At 34.1% G+C, this 20,097-nt stretch overlaps 1 protein-coding gene and 1 non-coding gene across 2 annotated transcripts; both read left to right on the top strand.

Moving 5' to 3' along the window:
* The first annotated feature begins 832 nt into the window (after positions 1-832).
* Positions 833-936, top strand: LOC112098582. Its single transcript, XR_002905693.1, has one exon. It is a non-coding gene; the product is annotated as a small nucleolar RNA R71 (small nucleolar RNA).
* Positions 937-11,600: 10,664 nt separating this feature from the next.
* On the top strand, positions 11,601-12,357 carry LOC112098027. The gene is made up of 2 exons (XM_024183628.1): positions 11,601-12,000; positions 12,155-12,357. Exons 1-2 carry the CDS (start codon positions 11,601-11,603, stop codon positions 12,355-12,357), a joined length of 603 nt encoding a protein of 200 aa, XP_024039396.1.
* Positions 12,358-20,097: the final 7,740 nt, after the last annotated feature.

Below are 20,097 nucleotides of genomic sequence, written 5' to 3'. Positions count from 1 at the left end.
TGCTTTGACCTCTCCATGCTGCTGTGGTGAACTGGTACTTGCTTCATGCACTCCTTTAGGATTAGGTACTGGTTGACTTGGAAACTTGCCTTTCTCAACAGTCATTGCCAAGGTCTGAACTGAAGAAGCAAGTTGTCCCACCATCTTCTCGACTGATTGAGCTTGTGAGTTGAAACCTGCTCTCAACTCATTTCGTAGTCCATCAATGGTGCGGTTTTGTTGCTCAATCGTGGAGTGAGTAAGATTCTTGAGATTCTGGAATGAATCCTCCCATGGTTTGGGTTGAGAGAAATTCTGATTCTGATTGTATGGTCTAAATGGTGGCTGAGAGGCTTGAGGAACTTGAGGAATTTGTTGCATTGGTGGAGCTGGAGCTGCTGGTCCATTCTGTTGGAATCCTTGAGACCATGAAAAATTGGGGTGGTCTCTCCATCCAGGATTATATGTGTTGGAGTATGGGTTGTAATTTGATGGCTTTCTCATTACACCTATGGCATTGGCTTGATCTGAGTATGAGTCATGGTCATGTGGTTCTGTTGATTTAGCAGTCGATAACGATGCTATTTGTCGAGCAAGACCTTCAACCATCTCCTTGACTTCTTTGATTCCCGAAGTTGACTCACCAATTTGAACCTCATTTACTCCTTTAATTCTTCTAGTATTCCTGAGTGATCGACTCCGTTGTTGGGAATTATCCGCTTGTCGCTGGAAGAATTCCCAAATTTCTGATGCACTTTTTGACATTAGCTCTCCTCCACTTGTTGCCATTAGCCATTCTTGCACATTTGGTAGTAATCCCTCCAAAAAGTATTAGCATTGGTGCCATTTCTCGTACCCATGATGTGGACACTTCAAGAGTAGCCCATTGAATCGCTCCCATGTTTCGAAAAATTGCTCGTCATCTTTCTGGGTAAACTCCGAGATTTCCCTGCGAATAGCATTGGTTTTATGCACTGGGAAATATTTATTTAAAAATTTTGTAACCATTTGTTCCCATGATGCAATGCTATTAGCAGGCAATGTATTAAGCCATGAACGAGCTCTATCCTTTAAAGAAAATGGGAATAGTCTAAGTTTAAAATCATCGTCTGAAAAATTTTCATATTTAAAAGTTTGACAAATGGCATGAAAATCATTCAGATGATTATATGGATCCTCATTTTCTAGGCAATAAAATGTGGGGAGACAATTTAGCACACTAGGTTTTAATTCGAAACTCCTAGCAGCTACATTTGGGTATCTTATGCATGATGTACTCAAATTAGCTAAGGGACTGAAGTAGTCCTTAAATGGCCTCTCTTGTGGTTGCAAATCCATTTCAAATTTATTTTTAATTTGCTTTTGTGTGCGAAGTGTTTTTTCTAATTCAAGGTCGATAGGTTCAAGATTAGGTAATAATGACCTACGACCATGCATGCAAAACAAATAAAATAAAAAATAAAGATGGGAACAAAACAAATAAAAATAAAGAAGGAGGAGAAATTACGATACTAACCTTATTGCGCTATTACAACCTTTCTATAAAAATACACAAAAATAAATACGTGAAAGAAATTAACTAAAAATTAAATTAATAAGATAAACAAAAAAAAATTACAAAGAAAAATAAATGGAAAATTAAATTACAGAATTTTAAAGAAGAGAAAAAGAAAAAAAATACTAACCTTTAAATGTAGATTCACTTTTTTTTTCTTTTTTTTTAATTTAATAAAAAAAAATACAAGAAAACAAATAAAAGAAATTATTCAAAAAAAATTAATTCTATGAATTAAAATTACTTACCTCCCCGGCAACGGCGCCAAAAACTTGTTGTGCAAATTTTAATGTACTCGCAAGCGCACGAATCTATTGTAGTATAGACTAATGGTGACGAGTGTCGATCCCACGAGGAGGTGGATTTTAATTATGTGTATAGAATTAATTTTGTAAATGGGTTGTTGGATTTATGGTGGAAATGATTTGGAATATGCTAAGACTTAAATTAAAATGGCGAGAATAAATTTTAAAATTGGAATTGCAATGGAGAGAATAAATTGAAGAGAAAATCTATTAAATTGATGTACTTGGGTATCTGGATCCGTATCAACATGCATCATGGGCTAAATAATTCGTATTGATGCCAATTAAATCATGAGGGGGGAATCCACACCTCATGAACAACGCTCTAATCAATATGGTGCTAAGGGCTTATCGTGCCAAATAATAATAACCTTGTACCAGAGGGCCGGTGAAACCAAGGCGGTACTAGACAAGATTAGTATTATTTATCGACGAGAAGTCAAAACATCCACAAAAACTAGAGGGGAAGAGAAAATAAATTTACCAAATAAAGCCCATGACATATGTTGAGACTTCACCTTCAACCCAAGCTTGAAAGAAAATTAGCCACTCATAATTGAACTAGGGGCAAAATGGGAATTTATTAAAATATGAAGAAAATACAAGATGGAGAAGGAATTACAGAAAATGGATCCCAAAAATGGATTCAGAGATATCAAATTAGGGGGGAGAGGCCCCCTTTTTATAGATACATGGAGTAAATCATAGCCATCTGATTAAAAACAGTTTGGACGCTCAGGATTGCGCCACGTCATCAGTCAACAGTCCACGGTTTCACCACGCGGAGGAACAGTAACACGGTTTGACCTGACTTTGAACAGTAACGCGGTTTGACCTGGATGAACAGTAACGCGGTTTGGTTGAAAATAATCCTGTGTGATGCATGCACCGTACACGAGATTTTTCGTCCACTGATATGCTGCCACGTCACCATCAACAGTACATAAGAATTTTAGTCCAACAGGATCGTGACACCTCATCAGTCAATGCCACATCATCGGTCAATGCCACGTCATCATCCGTCTATGCGAATAGTGTCGTGAACAGTAACGTAGACAGTACCATACACGTGAATAGTACCGTACATGTGAATAGTGCCATTTTTCCTTTTATGCTCCTCCTAAGGTTTTTGACCGTCCTGAGTTCAAAAGTGATGTCCGTTTTGCCGTCTGATTTCTCCTTTATTGTGAAATGACTATAATGCCCCTAAAATACATAAAATACTTAATTAAAATAAAACACATGTAATTAAATCACAAGAAGGTTAAATACATAAAAGTAAGGGTTGTTAGTAAGACTTGAAATGTAAAATGACGGGTTTCTCCTTTATAAATATGCATTTTCTAACACTCAACACTTCCTATAGATGTAAGTAGCATCATTGTGAAAGAAATCCGAGATTGTGCAGTCAAAACTCACCGAACTGCTGCCTTGCTATTTCCCTCACTCGTCACCAGCATTGTGTAGTTTCAGGTGTTCGTCTTGACGCCAGAGATGAACATGTAAAAAATAATGGTGCCTTTATGGCACGTACTATTGAGAGAGTTGCTGGTGAGAGTGCTGGAACAACCACTGAACCAGCTGTTGTCACAGAAGCAAGACGAGCTATTGGCTTAAAATAGACTATCCAGGCACTCAGCAACAATATAACTCAATGTGTGGAAGCTCAGCAGAGGGAAAATTGTCGGTTTTGGAGTTATCTACAGGACCTGGATAACCAACTGCACCAATTTGCTCTGTACATGAGACGCACTCACCAGAACTTCCCTGATGCACTGCTCCAGCAGTACAATTTTGACACCAACACCACAGGTGCTCCAGCAGAAGCTAGTGAGGAAGCCACTGCCACAGATGAACCAGCAGATTAAGCTGCAGCCAAACCACAAGCAAAGGTAGAATCAGAAGATGTTGAACCATCTGACCAACCTGAGGAAGAAGGTGACAAGTCTGAGACTAATAGCTCACCCACAGAAGCAGAGGACAATTCAGAGAAGGAACATGAGGAGCCATCCATTCCAGCCCAGCCCAAAATCAGGAAAAAGCACATTATTCAAGAAGAGGAGGAGGAAGACCTTGAAGAGGAGCCGTCTATTCCAGTTCTCACAAGCAAGAGAAAGGACAAGGGCAAAGCAAAAATGGTAACACCGCCAGCCTCTGAAGATGAAATGGAGCAAGTCGATGCTGAGCTGGCTGCTGCAGCAGCCAGAGCTATCCCTACACCTGAGCAAGCTAAGCAACTACTTGCGGTCATTGTTGTAATCACAGTTGAGGGCCAGGCAGCTGATGCATTAACTACAAAAGCCCCCCAGCAAACTCCTAGCCAGCCTATTCGCACCAGTCCAAGACAATCCAATAAACGAAAATTTGTGTGGTATTTTCTAAGGTCTTTCATATCCTTGTCAAGTTGTGTGCATTTGTTCTGTATGCTTGTGAGGACACATCATCTCTCAAGTTTGGGGGGGTTGTTTCTGAATGCATGTGTTTATGTATGTGTTATGTTTGTGCTGTATAAAGCTCTTTATCTAATATTTGTGTATGGATTTGAAAGTCTAATGAAGATAAATTGAGTGTTAGTCAATATTTATGAGAATGCCAAGTAGAGACAGTTATAGATAGAAGTGAAATTTTGTCCCAACACTTAGACTTTGGTTGAATTGTATGAGATTGCTAGAGCAAAGCCAAAAGAATAGAAAAGATCTTAAGTTTGGGGGGAGAAGCAAGTTGATTGACTGTGATATCTATGAAATAAACTCTGCTCCAATGGCTCCAGTTGCTGAGTAACTAGATTTGAGTATGTACCCCATATGCAGAATTATGTCAAAGGTAGTGAGAGTTATGAGCAATGCTGCAGCAGTTCTAAAAAAAAAAAGAGAAAAAGAAGTCATCTGTCTAAGGCATTGAGTAGCCAGGTCTGTTCATGAGCCCCATGTTCAGCCTTGAGTAAAAGATACCTCTAGATAATATTATACCACAGATAATGTTGTAGCAACTGTGATCTGGGCATGGTTTAAGTAATTGGCCATCATCATTACAAGTGATTGATATTTACATAAAAGATAAGTGTTACAGTGAGGAGGTTGAGTACTCCCCGGTTTAATCAATGTTAAAACAATCACAGTTTGAGTATGTGAAATTTATGCTTACCCATTTATGAATGAAGTATATCACTGCGAAAATTTATGTAGTCCTTTGGTGATGTTACAGCATATCTAGGATTCAATCAAAGGAAACACACACACACACTATGGATAGAAAGAACCTTAAATCTAGAACTGATTTACTATGGGCATTTTGTATGATTGAGATTGTGATCTGAAGGTAGAATAATCCTTGTAAAGTTGATAAAAGAGCTAAGGTTTTGTGCATGTTTGTTTGCGGGAAATGTTAGTATGTGTCATTACTTGAGGACAAGTAATAGTTTAAGTTTGGGGGGGTGATAACTCTAGGAAATGAGAGTTATTACATCAATTCTAGGCTTAAATCAAGATCATTTAGAGAGCAAATAAGGTATTTTTATTACATTTTGGTTACTTTTTGCATAAACATTCATTTTAGTAGGGTTTTAATAAGTTTTGTTTAAATCAAGTAATGCGTGCTAAAAAACAGGCGTATAATTGTAGGTTTTAAATTCATAAGGGTATGTTGAGACATTAGATGAGCAAGAGGAGGAAAGAATTTGGCCATAAAAGAAGACAAGCACAATCGGGAATAATGCAGTGCTGTTGTGGATGATAGAGTAACCAGTGCTGCAGTAATCAGAGAGTAATGCGGGAGAAAGCTTAAAGCGTGGGTCAGCCATAAAATCGTGATCTGCATGTTTCCTAATTTAAACGCATGCACGCGCATGGACTTTGGATCTTTTACCCTAATTTGCAATATAAAAGGAGGCGTGCACCACATAGAAAGGCGGCAAGGAATTATCATAAAAAATAATTACAAAGGCAAGAAGAAGGAGATCAAGATTGAGGAGTGCTATTCGGAAACAAAGAAAAGAATCATGTAGAATTATTTGTCTTTCATTGTGCTCAACTTATATTTTCTCTTCTTCCTTGGATTGTTTGGATGTATTCCGAGATCAATATATTTGTGTTTACTTTTCTCATCCAGATTATGAACTAAAATTACTTGTGGTTAAGTGACAAATAATTCAATGGGTTCTTGACTGTTCTTTTATGTTGTTATGGTAATGTTGTGGCATTATATTCTAGTAGTTTTTATGAATACAACTGTTATTTCAGTTGACCACCCATTTAATAGTTTCAGTTAAGATAGAACAGTAAAATGGCATGTCTTAGTGAACATTATTAGAGTATTACTTGTTCTTAAGTCGAGTTTCCTAGATTAGGTTACCTTGAATCCTATACAGCCTATACTTGAAGTTAAGATTTGTGACACTCTAGACATAGGTGTTCACCTTGTAGGGTGGAGAGATTAAAAGTTATAATGCCATACCATAAATATATGAGCAACTGGTTATTGTTAGTAGATTTAAAGGTATGAGATTTCCAACATGCGATAGCTGCAGATGCAGATTTATTCTACCCATTGCTGCAGAACTTATTGTAACAACTGATGCTAATTGGGTAAACAACAGTCACCCCATTAGGAGAGTTTGATCATTCAACTACTATATTCTCAATTGAATCTTAGACACATTTAACTTAGTTTATTCCGTTACATTATTGTTTTATCTCCATCTCTCACAATTATTAGCTATGATAGAATTATTTGACAATTGTTTGTTTCGGTCTTTAGTTGATTTGCACTATCGTGTTTGCTTTAGCATTTTGAGTGACATCAATCCATGTGGAGACGATCTTGAATACTCATCACTTTATTACTTGTTGTGTATACTTGCACATTGGCATTGATAATAATTGATTATGGAAATCAATCAACAACACACTACTAGAAAAATGACTTACTATGACAGATTTTTTGTGATAGATAATAGAAAATTAGTTATTTATCAAGAATGTATGATAGACATTTAACAAAGTTTTTATGTATCACAACTACATGATACTTATGTGACAAACTAAATTTCTATCACAAGCTATAATAAAAAAATAATATATTTTATTCATTTTCGATTTATTTTTAATTTATTATTAAGTAGTTCACAAAAGTGACGTCGTTTCAACAAAAAAGAATGACGTCAATTCATTAATTTATTGCAACAATTGAAAGCTTTTTTTTTTTTTTGAGAATTGAAAGCTTTTAATTAAACTAAAATCAAAATAGAATTTACAAAGAGGAAACTACGTCGTTTATGAGCTAGACACTTAACTAAAATAATTTCCAAGTGTTGTACAACTTTAATAGATCAGATTCCTCGCTGCAAGTGAGAAATCCAAAATTAAAACCCTAAGTCAAAATTTGAGGCTCTTCCCTCACTAATAAAGAAGACGAAAATACACCCTTAATCCTTCGAAATTGTTGTTATTTGCCATATAGAAGTTGTTGTTCTCCTCGAAACCCTAAATCCTTTGCTATTGAGTAATCCTTCAAACTCACCGATCTTTTTTAAAGAAACCCTCACTATCGCTCTGGTTGATAAAGGTAAATAAATTTCGTTCTTCTCTATTCTTTTGTTCCTCAATTGGATTTTTCATATATTGAGTAATAATACCCTAAAAAATAAACATTTAAGAGGAAAGGTTGAGTTAGTGGACATTGCAATGGGGCCAGGGACTAGAGTCGAAACTCAAATTGCACATTTTGCAGCAAGTTAGGAGGGCTACAGGCACGTGACCTTGAATTTGATTCCCCAACCTCATTAAATAATTTTATTTTTTTAAACCTTAAATCTCTTGACAGAGAATGTGAATCATTAATATATGACAGATTTTGAAGAAACCCGCCAAATTCAACATAATTTAAATTACCCACTAAAATTTTCAATTAATTCCCGAAAGCTTTGCAAATCGAACATCACTTGATTCATGACATATGTGTGATGGATAAACACTGTCATAAGAACATATGATAGATAAAATGTTGTCACAGATTTGTGAGAGGGGCTACAATGATAGATGGAAACTCTGTCATAAAGGGGGTCGGATGACATATATTCTCTGTCACGGTAGCCTATTTTTCTAGTAGTGACAGAATCGTGCTGAATTAGAAATAACTGGCCAAGGATCATGATTTGGACCCTTGTAATTGCTAATGATAATGATGAGAGATTTATTTTCAATGACACTAAAATTGAGCATGAATCTAGAAGGCAGTTATCAAATTCTCCCAAAACCCACGTGACCATACCTAAAAGAATTATCAGAGAGACCTCAATTACCAAGACTTTTATGAACCATACCTTTAATAATAATGATAATAATCCATCACCAACTGGCCCCACCACCATGAAACACAACAGCGTTTTGCATGCACATGCAAAACCTAACCATGAACCCATGCAGAAACCTGCAACACGTAAACAGCCTAGCTACCCACGCAAAGCCATATCCAATGAATCTCTTCTTCCCATAACCACGAGTCTAAACCCACAAAAATACACAGCTGTTGCCTTTAATAATTTGCATGGTGAGAGCTCTAATGATCCTGGGAAGCTAATGAAGAATTCTAATACTGTCGGAATTGATGAAGACCTCTTGCTAAGCATGGAACACTCCAATGACCCCCTCGATAGGAGACAACCAGATATCAATCAACATAAAGATGATTCTGATGATAATGATTATATGATAAATAGTGAGGAGTAGGAGGCGGAATCAGAGTCTCCTGGTTCTCTTGCATCCAAAGATGGAATCTTATATTTTTGCTTTTTCCTTTTAATGATGTGTACACCTATGTTTTGGAATTGGCAAGGGGCGGCCTCACATGGTTTCCTCACAAATTTTAAAACACTAGTGAATTGTTATTAGCCAAACTTCATGGCTTTTTTCAAACCAAAGGTCAGTGGTGAAAGGGCTGATAATTTTCTTACAAAATGTGGCTTAATGAGACCCCAAAGAGTTGAAGCGATTAGTTTTGCAAGGAGTATTTGGCTGCTGCGGAACGAAGATATTCAGGTGGAGGTAATGGTAAACAATCGGCAATTTCATTGCCGAATCTCAAAACTTAGTCTTTATTATTGTGTGACAGCAGTTTATGCAAGCCCTGTTAGGACAGTGTGAAAGCATCTTTGGCCTACTCTAGATATTATGGCTTAGTCAGTTAATGGTCCATGGATTATTGGTGGGGATTCAAATACTATTATGAATGCTGCAGAAAAAAGAAGGTGTTGGTGTTAACATAAATTATTCCTTATAGATTTTGATGATAACAAACATGATTAAGATTGATTAATCTTTTAAAAGCTCAACATAATTTTCATCTATTTTGACAAGTTTCATAAAGTGTTTTTATAAAGATTTGGAGTCAAAACAGTTTTCTTGCAAAAATAAGCTCTCTGCAGTAGTTTTTATGGAAAACCGCGAACCGACAGTTGAGATAAACGGCTCGCCGATATCAACCAGAACTGAAGTATAGCCTCTGGACCAAAACGGCGAACCGACAGTTGAGATAAACGGTTCGCCGATATCAACCAGAACTGAAGTATAGCCTCTGGACCTAAACGGCAATCCGACAGTCTTGATAAACGGCTCACCGATATCAACCAGTAGCCTCTGGACATAAACGGTGATCCGAAAAATTTGATAAACGGCTCGCCGATAGCAACCAGAAGTGAAGGGTAGTCTCTGGACATAAACGGCGATCCGACATCTAGTTAACGGCGATCCGACAATTTGAAAAATCAGCTCAACGGTCATATTGACCAGTCAAACGGCGATCCGATAGTGTGCAGATAGTCTCTAACGGCTAGTTTTCAACTACAACTATAAATAAGCTCATTCAAAACCAAACAAAGGTTGATCACAACACTACCATTGAGCATATATCCGAGAATACAATCTTCATAGAGCTTTAAACACATTCTCTTTTCATCTATTCACACTTTGAGCATTGATTTGTAATCTTAGATATTCTGTGAGAGAAACAATTTGTAATCTTTTACTTTGAGTGATTGTAAGTGTTGGGATACACTTGGGTTAAGAGATTGGGGATAATCTCTTGTTGTAAAGGTTTATTGACACCTTGGAAGTCAAGTGTAAGCATTTGAAGCCTTGGAGGCTTGCTTAGTGGAATCCTCAAGCCCGGAAAGCTTGGAGGCGTGGATGTAGGCGAGGTTGGCCGAACCACGTAAAAATCTCGGTGTTTGAATCTCTCTTCCCTTATCTTTTTACATTGTGATCATCTTAATTGTTATTGATTTTGAATTTGATTTATAATTGCATTAAGATTTTCTTTAATATATTGAATAATTTTTAGAAACCCAATTCACCCCTCCTTGGGTTGCATACTTGTATTTCAGCTGGGAGTACAATCGATTTATGTTATTTATTCAAAGAATGGTTTCATAGAAATTAGTTGTGTGACTTGGGATTTAAAGGTCCTGTTTTTACATGGTCTCAAGGGACGCTTCATAAAAGATTAGATGGAGTATTGTGTAATGAGGATTAGCTGCGTGTGGCTCCTTAAACAATTATTTATCATCTTCCTAAGGTCCAATTTAATCACCGTCCTCTCTTGGCCCGTGAATGTCATGTTGTAAGGTCTCACAAGAGGCGGAGGCCTATTCGTTTCCTGGCCTCTTAGCTTAGAGATGATAGATTTTTTGGTTTTGTGTTTAGTAATTAAAATGTTAATAAAAGTTATGTGAAGATGGCAGAAGAATTTGTTTTCAAAGTTAATAAGTGGAACATAGAGATTTTTGGAAATGTCTTCAAACGAAAAAAAATGAGGCATTTGGCGAGAATTAAGGGTATTCAAAAGGCTTTGGATTTTAATCAGACTAATTACCTTATCAAATTGGAAGCTGAATTAAAGAAAAAGCTGTAAGAGGTTTTGACTTAAGAAGAAATCTTGTGGTATCAGCAGTCCATAAAGAATTAGATTGAATATGGGGATCGGAACACCAGTTTCTTTCATAAAAAACTATCTAAAGAAGAATGGTGAATAAAGTGGTTACCATTCAAGATGATGCTAGCGTTTGGCTTCATAATGGCAAGGAGATCCGAGCACATGCTACATCTTTTTTTGCCAACCTTTATTCAAAGAAAGAGAGGGGGCATTGTGTGTATCCTATTTCCAATGACTTTCCAAGGATGAATAGCAATATGATAAATATCTTAATGCAACCCATGAATGATGAGGAAATTAAGCGAACTGTTTTTACATGCACTCGATAAAAACACCCAGAGTGGATGGTTTACATGCAATTTTCTATCAATCTTAGTAGCAGGTGGTAAGGCCTTCTGTGTGCAAAGTGGTAAAAGAGGTCTTTGGTGGTACAAATATTCTTGTTAAACTAAACAAGACTTTAATTGTACTTATTCCCAAAAATAATAACCTTACGAGCCTTAATATGTTTTGGCCTATTAGCTTATACCTTGGTGTGTATAAAACATCACTAAGATCATGACCAATAGATTTAAGGAGGTGCTGCCACATCTCATAGGTTTGACTTAGACTAGCTTTATTTTTGGGAGACATATAACTAAAAATATTGTTATTGCTCAGGAGGTGGTTCATTCAATGCGAAAAAAAGGTAAGATTCGTCAAAGGGCAAAAAAAGTTGATCTTAAAAAGGCATATATGATAGATTGAGCTGGGACTATATTTATAAGACGTTATGCTTAGTTGGGGTGCCTCCGGACCTCGTTCATGTTACTATAGAGTGTATCTTTTCACCTACTATGCAGCTTTTGCGGAATTGGGAACTTACCAAATCTTTCGTCCTCTCTAGAGGAATCTGGCAACGAGATCCCATTTTGCCTTATATCTTTGTGCTTTGCATTGAGAGATTGAGCCGTGGTATTAATAAAGTTGTTCGGGAAGGGAGATGGAAACCAATTGAGCTTGCTCGTCAAGGTATTTTTATATCTCATGTTTTTTTTGTTGATGATCTATTGTTGTTGGCAAAAGCTTCTGTTGCTCAAACACAGGTGATCAAGGATGTGTTTAATACTTTTTGCATGAGTTCTGGGAAAAAAGTTGGCAATAGTAAGACGTTGACTTTTATCTCCCACAATGTGCATGCTGCTGATGTTAAAAAGATTAGAGACAAATTAGGCTTCACCACAACGAAGGACCTCGGTACTTATCTAGATATGCCTTCGCTTCACAAGCCAATAAGCAAGCAAACTTAAGAAAACCTTATTGATCGGGTTGAACATCTTGCTTGGAAAAAAGTGTTGCCGAAGAAACTTCATGTTTACCATTGTCACTAACTCATACATTTTCTATGAAGTCTCCCAGATTTCTCATGCAAACTCAATGTCTCCCACCGAAACTGGTACCTTATCCTTGACCACCATTAGCACTACAGAGACTTCCGGGCTGGACAGCCAAATATCTTTCTCTTGTAGGTCAGATAACATTAACGCAATCGATCATTCTGGCTCTCCCAACCTATTCCATGCAGACCTTCATGCTGCCTACAAGTATTCGTAATAAAATTGATCAGATTTGCAAGCATTTTATCTAGAAAGAGATTGACGAGACTCATCGCATACACCTTATTAAGTGGGATAGGGTACAACTCCCTAATTTATGTGGGGACCTTGGCGTTAAAGATCCCTAGGTATGGTCACGTGGATTTTTGGAGAATCACCCCACAGCTTCTAGATTCAAGTATTGATGTTTAAATATGGCGTTGATTAAGAAAACCTTCCTCTAAAACGTCCTACTTGATATAGTTCTCCTTCATGAAAATTCGTGGGAAACGTATGGAATGAGGTTCTCTAAGGGACTCGCTGGGCTTTTCGGAATAGGAAGTTGGCTAGATTTTGGAAAGATTATTGGCTGGAGGATGGGCGTTGGTTGCAATCTTATACTTTCAGTACAATCACTGAAAACATATTAAATGAGCGTGTAGCTAATTTTATCGATAATAATGGTGCTTGGAACAAGGACTGTTTTGCTTCTTTTCTACCCCACCATATAATTCTTAAAATAGCAGGCACTATGCCCCCTTCTGTTAGCGATGAAGTTGATTGTTGTTATTGGGGTCCATTGTAGTCTGGTTCGTTTAGTGTGAGGTTAGCTTATTTATCCCTCTTTAGACCGATGCTAAATGAAAATAATTCCCTTTGGGTTTTGATTTGGAGATGGAGAGGCCCCCTAAGCATTCAATGCTTTCTTTGGCTGCTGATGCATAATAAATTGAAAAATAATGCTAAATTATCGCGAAGACATGTGCTTAATGATTGTACTTGCATGCAGTGTGGGCATATCATAGAGGATGCTCTCCATACAGTCAGGGATTATGTTGACTCTAAATGCATTTGGTTAGCCTTTATTTCGAAACACACAAGTCATACCTGTTTTACATTGGATGTTCGTGCATGGATTGTTTATAATATGAAAAACCACTTGAGGATCACTAATGAGAAGGATAGGTCAATGTTATTTGGCACCATGTCATGTGGTATTGGCACAATCAGTTCGTTTATGCTCACAAATCAAGCCGCCTTCACAACGTAATTATGGATGTGAACAATCGCATAGAAAAAATCATCCCTGCTTATAAGTCTTTAGATAGTCAGAGAGTTCCAAAAACTAAAAGATGGATCTATTGGCAGCCCCCAAAGTGGTCGTTCTTCAAGCTCAATACTGATGCGGCTTTGAAGAGATCGGGATTGGCTAATGTTGGTGGCTTGGTGAGGAATTATTGTAGGGAATGGGTTTACGGTTTTAGTATGATTATGGAAGCTGAACTATGGGGACTTTACCAAAGTCTCTTAACTCTTATTTCAACATACCATTCTCTAATTCTATTTTGAGCAAATCTGATCCTATTTCTTAGGGTATCAATTTATTCCTTGTTATATTCTAACATAATCGTTTTCCCCCATGGATCTGGTATCTTTATAAAATATTGATCATTATAATAGCATATGGTATTTTCAACTTTATCAAATTCACATTTATAATGTAATTCTTCAAAGCTACATGTGTATTCTTCTAGATAAAATATATTACATATTTCAAGTGTTTTTAGCTTCATTACGTTTTCCATCCTTTTCCTCTTTATTTCCTGTTGAAAATCAATTTCCCAATCTTCTCCTAAGAATTCTTTTCTTATTTTATTTTCAAATTTATTTAAGACTTGATCCAAGCTTTCGTTTTAATCATTATTTTCTCTATATAATATTTTATTTTTGTCGGTATCCTTCAATCCCATAAACCAATATGACACTATTCGTATAAATGACTATACCATTATTTCTATCTATTTTGTTAAATGCAAATGCAATTTTCATAGATTTAACCTAAGTGGTAATAATTTTATCACTATTTTTGACACAGTCTAAATCTAACCATACTACATCATGGTTGATTAGTCTTTCTCTATATTCTCCTAGAGTTATATATATATTTTTTTAGGTTTGTTAACCCTAAAATATTGACCTTGTAGTCTTTCATGAGGTGGTATTTGTTCCCTAGCTTAAGAAGCTCTATTACTAAATTCTCCTTGTTCAAAGTCTCTTGGCTTTGATTCATTCATTTTAGAAGTTCTAGTCTATTTTCAATATCTTATAAATTAATAAATACATCTTCTTCCTCTTCATATTCTTCCTCGAATATTTCTGGATTAGATAATTCTTTTAATCCATTGTCTACATTTTTGCTTAGCATCCTTAAACTTACTAATTTTTTATCTTCATTTACTTTGTTAAATATTGATCATGATATTGCTAGCATTTCTTTATTTTTCTTTTCATTGTGCTAGATTATGGTATCTTGTAAAATTTTATTTTGTTCTTGAATTACCATTGAGTAATTCTTCCATATTGTTACTAATCTTTTGTACTTCAATCCTTTTTTAATTTTCCATTTATACTTATTGCAAACTTATTACCAAGTTGTTCAACGATTTTTCCAATTTTATGTAATTGAATTGCTATCTTATTTAATTTATCTTCAATTGAATTTTTGTTCATGACATTAATGATTTCTTATGTCAATCTATCTTAATCTTCAATTTTGAAGTCTTTTATAATTGTTTGAGTGAATCAAATTCTTCACTCATTTGATCTTTTAACATTTTAACTTGTGTTATATTTTCAGTATTAAAGCTTTTAATTTCAAGTATTTCATTTGCACTTTCTTCTATATCATTTATGGTTAAATTAGGATTTCCAAATTTATTTAATAAATATAGAGAAATCTATTTTAACTTATTACTTCCTTACATATCAAAATCATTTACCAAATCAAATGGTTGAAATTTTTCATAAGTAAATCCTCTATGCCTATAGCGAGAAGGTGGAAATTTATTGGTTTCTATATTTTGTGAAATTATCAATGGTTCTAGTAATATATTCATAATACCATCTGTATAATATTTCATTATATTCTATCAAGTATTTGTGATATATAATATTTTTTATTCCTTAGAAATATTGTTTTCTTCTAATCCTTTATGTATATAACAAAGCTTATATATAATTAAATCTTTGTATCCTATCAGAATGTTGCTAGAAGGATAGTATTCACTTCTGATCCTTTATTTATTCCAATTGTATTAATCTCTTTGCTTAATATTTAAAAATCTATTATAATCAATCACAAGTTCATCTATATAATCCTCAACATAATTAATATTCCATTATTTCCAAGAAAAATTATTTCTATAAACCTCTCTCCTAACTGTGAATAGGAGAATAAGATCTATTTTGAAATTTCTATTCTTTATTATTATGAGTTCTCCAATTCTAATTTCATGAGCTCTCCGGATAAATACAATTGTTCTAGTTGTTATCATCTAATATATTTTGTTCTGAATAATAATATTGTCTATATTTAGTTATGCTATCCTTAATTGTATTACTATCTATCATTAAATTATATCCTCCATTATTTATAAAATAAACAACTATTTCTTCCATTTTTATATTCTGAATCTAAAACTTGGCTCTGATACTAGTTTTGCCGACATTTTTCAACCCAAGAATCAAAATAGGGATGTAAATGATTAATCTTTAAAATTTTATGAATGTTTTACAATTCTGTTTTATTAAAACACACAATTTTATACAAAGTGTTGTGCAATCTTTTAAAGAATGTCTTTTTCCAAAAATATAATATACAATATTGTACCACATTCAATTCAAATTTTCATACATCCATAATAAAGAAATAATGAAATATATGGCACTAGGTATGTAGTCTCACACTGCTCAAGCCCTCAATTATAAGTGTTCAAGAAACACGGTAGAATTTTATTAAATTAATACTTGATAAAATAATAACTTCGAGTAAATAATAATCTTTGTTGATTTTGATCTGGGGGTCATTGTGGTAACTAAATAGTTCGATAAATTAATAAAAAAGTATGCTTTGGAAAAAAAATCTTATTTTTCTATAGGACACAAATTAATAATTAACTAATTTCAAATTAAATACATATAATATGTTTACGATTTTCTTTGTTGTACTAATTCAATGTTGTAAGCCTTTCGTTTAGTTAAAGAATTATCAAGTGATTGGTTCACTTAATTAAGATCATATCAAAATCGTTTCACATAATTTGAAGAATCAGTATATTCTCTAATTATACAATCTCTATACTTCATAAAAAAGAAAAATTTTATTATGAACGTGATGCTATCTTGGTGAATTAATAATTAATAATTTTTTTAATTAATTTATCATTAAATTATTACTCACTAAAGTGTTTATATAAGAAATCTAAGTTGTGCATAAGTGTTTATTTATAGAGTCCCAATATATTTTGGATTGCAAAATATATTTATAGAATTTAATATTTTGAAAAGAAAACTGGTGATATAGCCCATGATTTTTTACACGATTCAAAAGTGTATTACTCTCAAGTATAAGAGTGTCTAGTTATAATATAACCCGGTGAGACCAGGGTCGAACCACAAGGAGTTTTAAATCTAGTAAAACTAAGAAAATTAATTGTGGGGAAAAGAAATTATTTGAAATCAATTTAAAAATAAGATAAGGTTTAGGATCCACTCTTTGTATTCAAACTATAATTTTAATACTCTCTCATTTATATTTTGCCTCACTTTTACCAATTAATTATTATATCATTTAATTCTATGTATGTGGATAAATATAGAATAAAGTACCTAATGTGCCACACTATATTAATGTGTCGACATTATGTCAAAATACCATAAAATCCAGTGAGATTTATAAAATAACATGATATAAAAATAATTAGAAAATAATTAAAAAACTCATTTGAGAAAATAATAATAATTAATAGTTTGAAACATTGAGCTTCACCCTTCACCTCAGCTTAATAAAATTAGCTACTCATATTAAAAGAAAACACAACACTCTTTTTATTTGATAAACTTTTTGAAATATATTACAAAGAAAATTGATACAAACGGAAACAAAAAAATAAAAGAAACAAAGAAAGAAAGAAAATCTTCAGTCTCGACTTCAGCTCTCAAATTAGCTCTCTCCGCTTTTGAAAAATCAGCTCCAACTTCTATTCTCTCTCCTGCATCCCCTTGCCTTTTATAGGCAAGGGAATAGTTTTCTTTTCTTTTCTTTTATTAATATTAATATTTTATTTTATTTTATATATATATATATATATATATATATATTGAATTGTGTGATGGTCAGGAGGCCTACATGTTTTTGTTCTTTTTTTTCTTTTTTATTTATTATTTTATTATTACATCTCTTCAATTTTGTTCCAGTAGTTCTTCTTTGTTCCCGCTTTCAATTCCAATTCCATCTTTATTCCTGCAAAATATTTACAAGATAAAAATTAACAAATTACGAATTAATTTTACATAAAATATATTTGGGGAGTATTAAAATAATTTAGAAATAATGAACGCATTAATCGACACAATAAGTGAAAAACTAATAATTTTATCCTTATTAAATGTATACTTTTTAGTGTCAATCACACCCCCCAACCAGCTTATTGCTAGGCCTTAGCAATTTAAGCGATAAAAATTTAGAAAAATTTCAAAACCAAATTGAAAATCTTTTTTTTTTTGAAAAATTGTGTTTACTTCCTTCATCAGATTAATGACAACAATCAAATAAAAGTATAAGCATTATCTTCAGCCTAAAAAAAATCACACCCGTTCAAAACAGTTCAGCAAAATCCTGTAAAATGATCAATCATCAGAGCTATATTAATCAAGCCACTTTTAAGAATGATACATTAAACCCTAAAATCTCACAATTAAGAGTGACTCTCTCAAAAGAAGATATACCCCAAATTAATTTGTCACTCTAAAAAAATGGTAAATTTGAGAGAATAATAAAACAATATCACACGCTCTCACCAAGATAAAAAAATAATGCCCACAACTTAGAAACAAAATGATCTCAAGACCAATGAATTACTAGCAAAATTTATTTTTATTTTTATGTATCACCACATCTTTTAGTCTATATTACCAGCTTTTACTTCATATTATAGTTCCCAAAACAAAATGTAAATGTAAATAATTATGTTGTTCAGTGAAGTTATACAAAAAAGAAAGCAAAAAAAAAACAACAAAACAAAAGTTGTTGTTTCAAAAGAATAAAAATAACAATAATAGGTGAAATCCACCTTGCAACTTCCAAAAAAAAAAAAAATTTCTCTGCATTTTTCTCAAACATACACTTTGTTTTCCTTATTTCCTTTCTTTGTTAACCATGTCCCTAGCCTACGTTACATCCTAATAAAAGTCCTTCCTGATTTTAGGGAACTATAATCTGAAGTAGAAGCTAGTTATATGGGCTAAAAAAATGTAGTGATGCATAATAATAATAAAAAATAATAATAAATAAATTGGGTTGACTAACAGTTTTTATTTGACTTGAGATCGTATTATTTTTAAGCTGAGGGCATATTTATTTCATCTTGGTGAGAGCATGTGATATCACTTCTTCATTATTTTCGCTCAATTACCATTCATTGGAGTGACTATTTTTATTGGGTTTAATTTCTTTGTGAGAGTGTCACTACTTCCAGTGAGATTTTGGGGTTTGACATGTCATTCTTGAAAGTAGCTATAACAAAGTCTACTGGGTTGATTCATGTGGATGGTTGATGTGGGTGTGATGTTACTTTAGACTGGAGATAATGCTTATACTTTTATTTGATTGCTATCATTAATCTGATTGAATAAACACGAGTGTTTCTAAATTTTTAAAAAAAAACTCATTTTGAATTTGAATTTTATTTTCGCTTCATTTGCTAGGGACTACCAATAAGCTGGTTGGGGGGTGTGTTGAGTGTTAGAAAATGCATATTTATAAAGGAGAAAACCGTCATTTTATATTTCAAGTCTTATTAACAACCCTTACTTTTATTTATTTAACCTTCTTGTGATTTAATTACATGTGTTTTATTTTAATTAAGTATTTTATGTATTTTAGGGGCATTATAGTCATTTCACAATAAAGGAGAAATCAGACGGAAAAACGGACATCACTTTTGAACTCAGGACGGTCAAAAACCTTAAGAGGAGCATAAAAGGAAAAATGACACTATTCACATGTACGGTAGTATTCACGTGTACGGTACTGTATACGTTACTGTTCACGACACTGTTCACATAGACGGATGATGACGTGGCATTGACCGATGATGTGGCATTGACTGATGAGGTGTCATGATCCTGTTGGGCTAAAATTCTTATGTACTGTTGATGGTGACGTGGCAGCATATCAGTGGACGAAAAATCTCACGTACGGTGCATGCATCACACAGGATTATTTTCAACCAAACCGCGTTACTGTTCATCCGGGTCAAACCGTGTTACTGTTCATCCGCGTGGTCAAACCGTGGACTGTTGACTGATGACGTGGCGCAATCCTGAGCGTCCAAACTGTTTTTAATCCGATGGCCATGATTTACTCCATGTATCTATAAAAAGGGGGCCTCCCCCCCTAATTTGATATCTCTGAATCCATTTTTGGGATCCATTTTCTGTAATTCCCTCTCCATCTTGTATTTTCTTCGTATTTTAATAAATTCCCATTTTGCCCCTAGTTCAATTATGAGTGGCTAATTTTCTTTCAAGCTTGGGTTAAAGGTGAAGTCTCAACATGTGTCATGGGCTTAATTTGGTAAATTTATTTTCTCTTCCCCTCTAGTTTTTGTGGATGTTTTGACTTCTCGTCGACAAATAATACTAATCTTGTCTAGTACTGCCTTAGTTTCACCAGCCCTCTAGTACAAGGTTATTATTA

The sequence above is a fragment of the Citrus clementina genome, unplaced genomic scaffold (genome assembly GCF_000493195.1).
Source record: "Citrus clementina cultivar Clemenules unplaced genomic scaffold, Citrus_clementina_v1.0 scaffold_5, whole genome shotgun sequence".
Lineage (NCBI taxonomy): Eukaryota > Viridiplantae > Streptophyta > Magnoliopsida > Sapindales > Rutaceae > Citrus > Citrus x clementina.
This window is presented reverse-complemented; position numbering and strand designations above follow the sequence as displayed.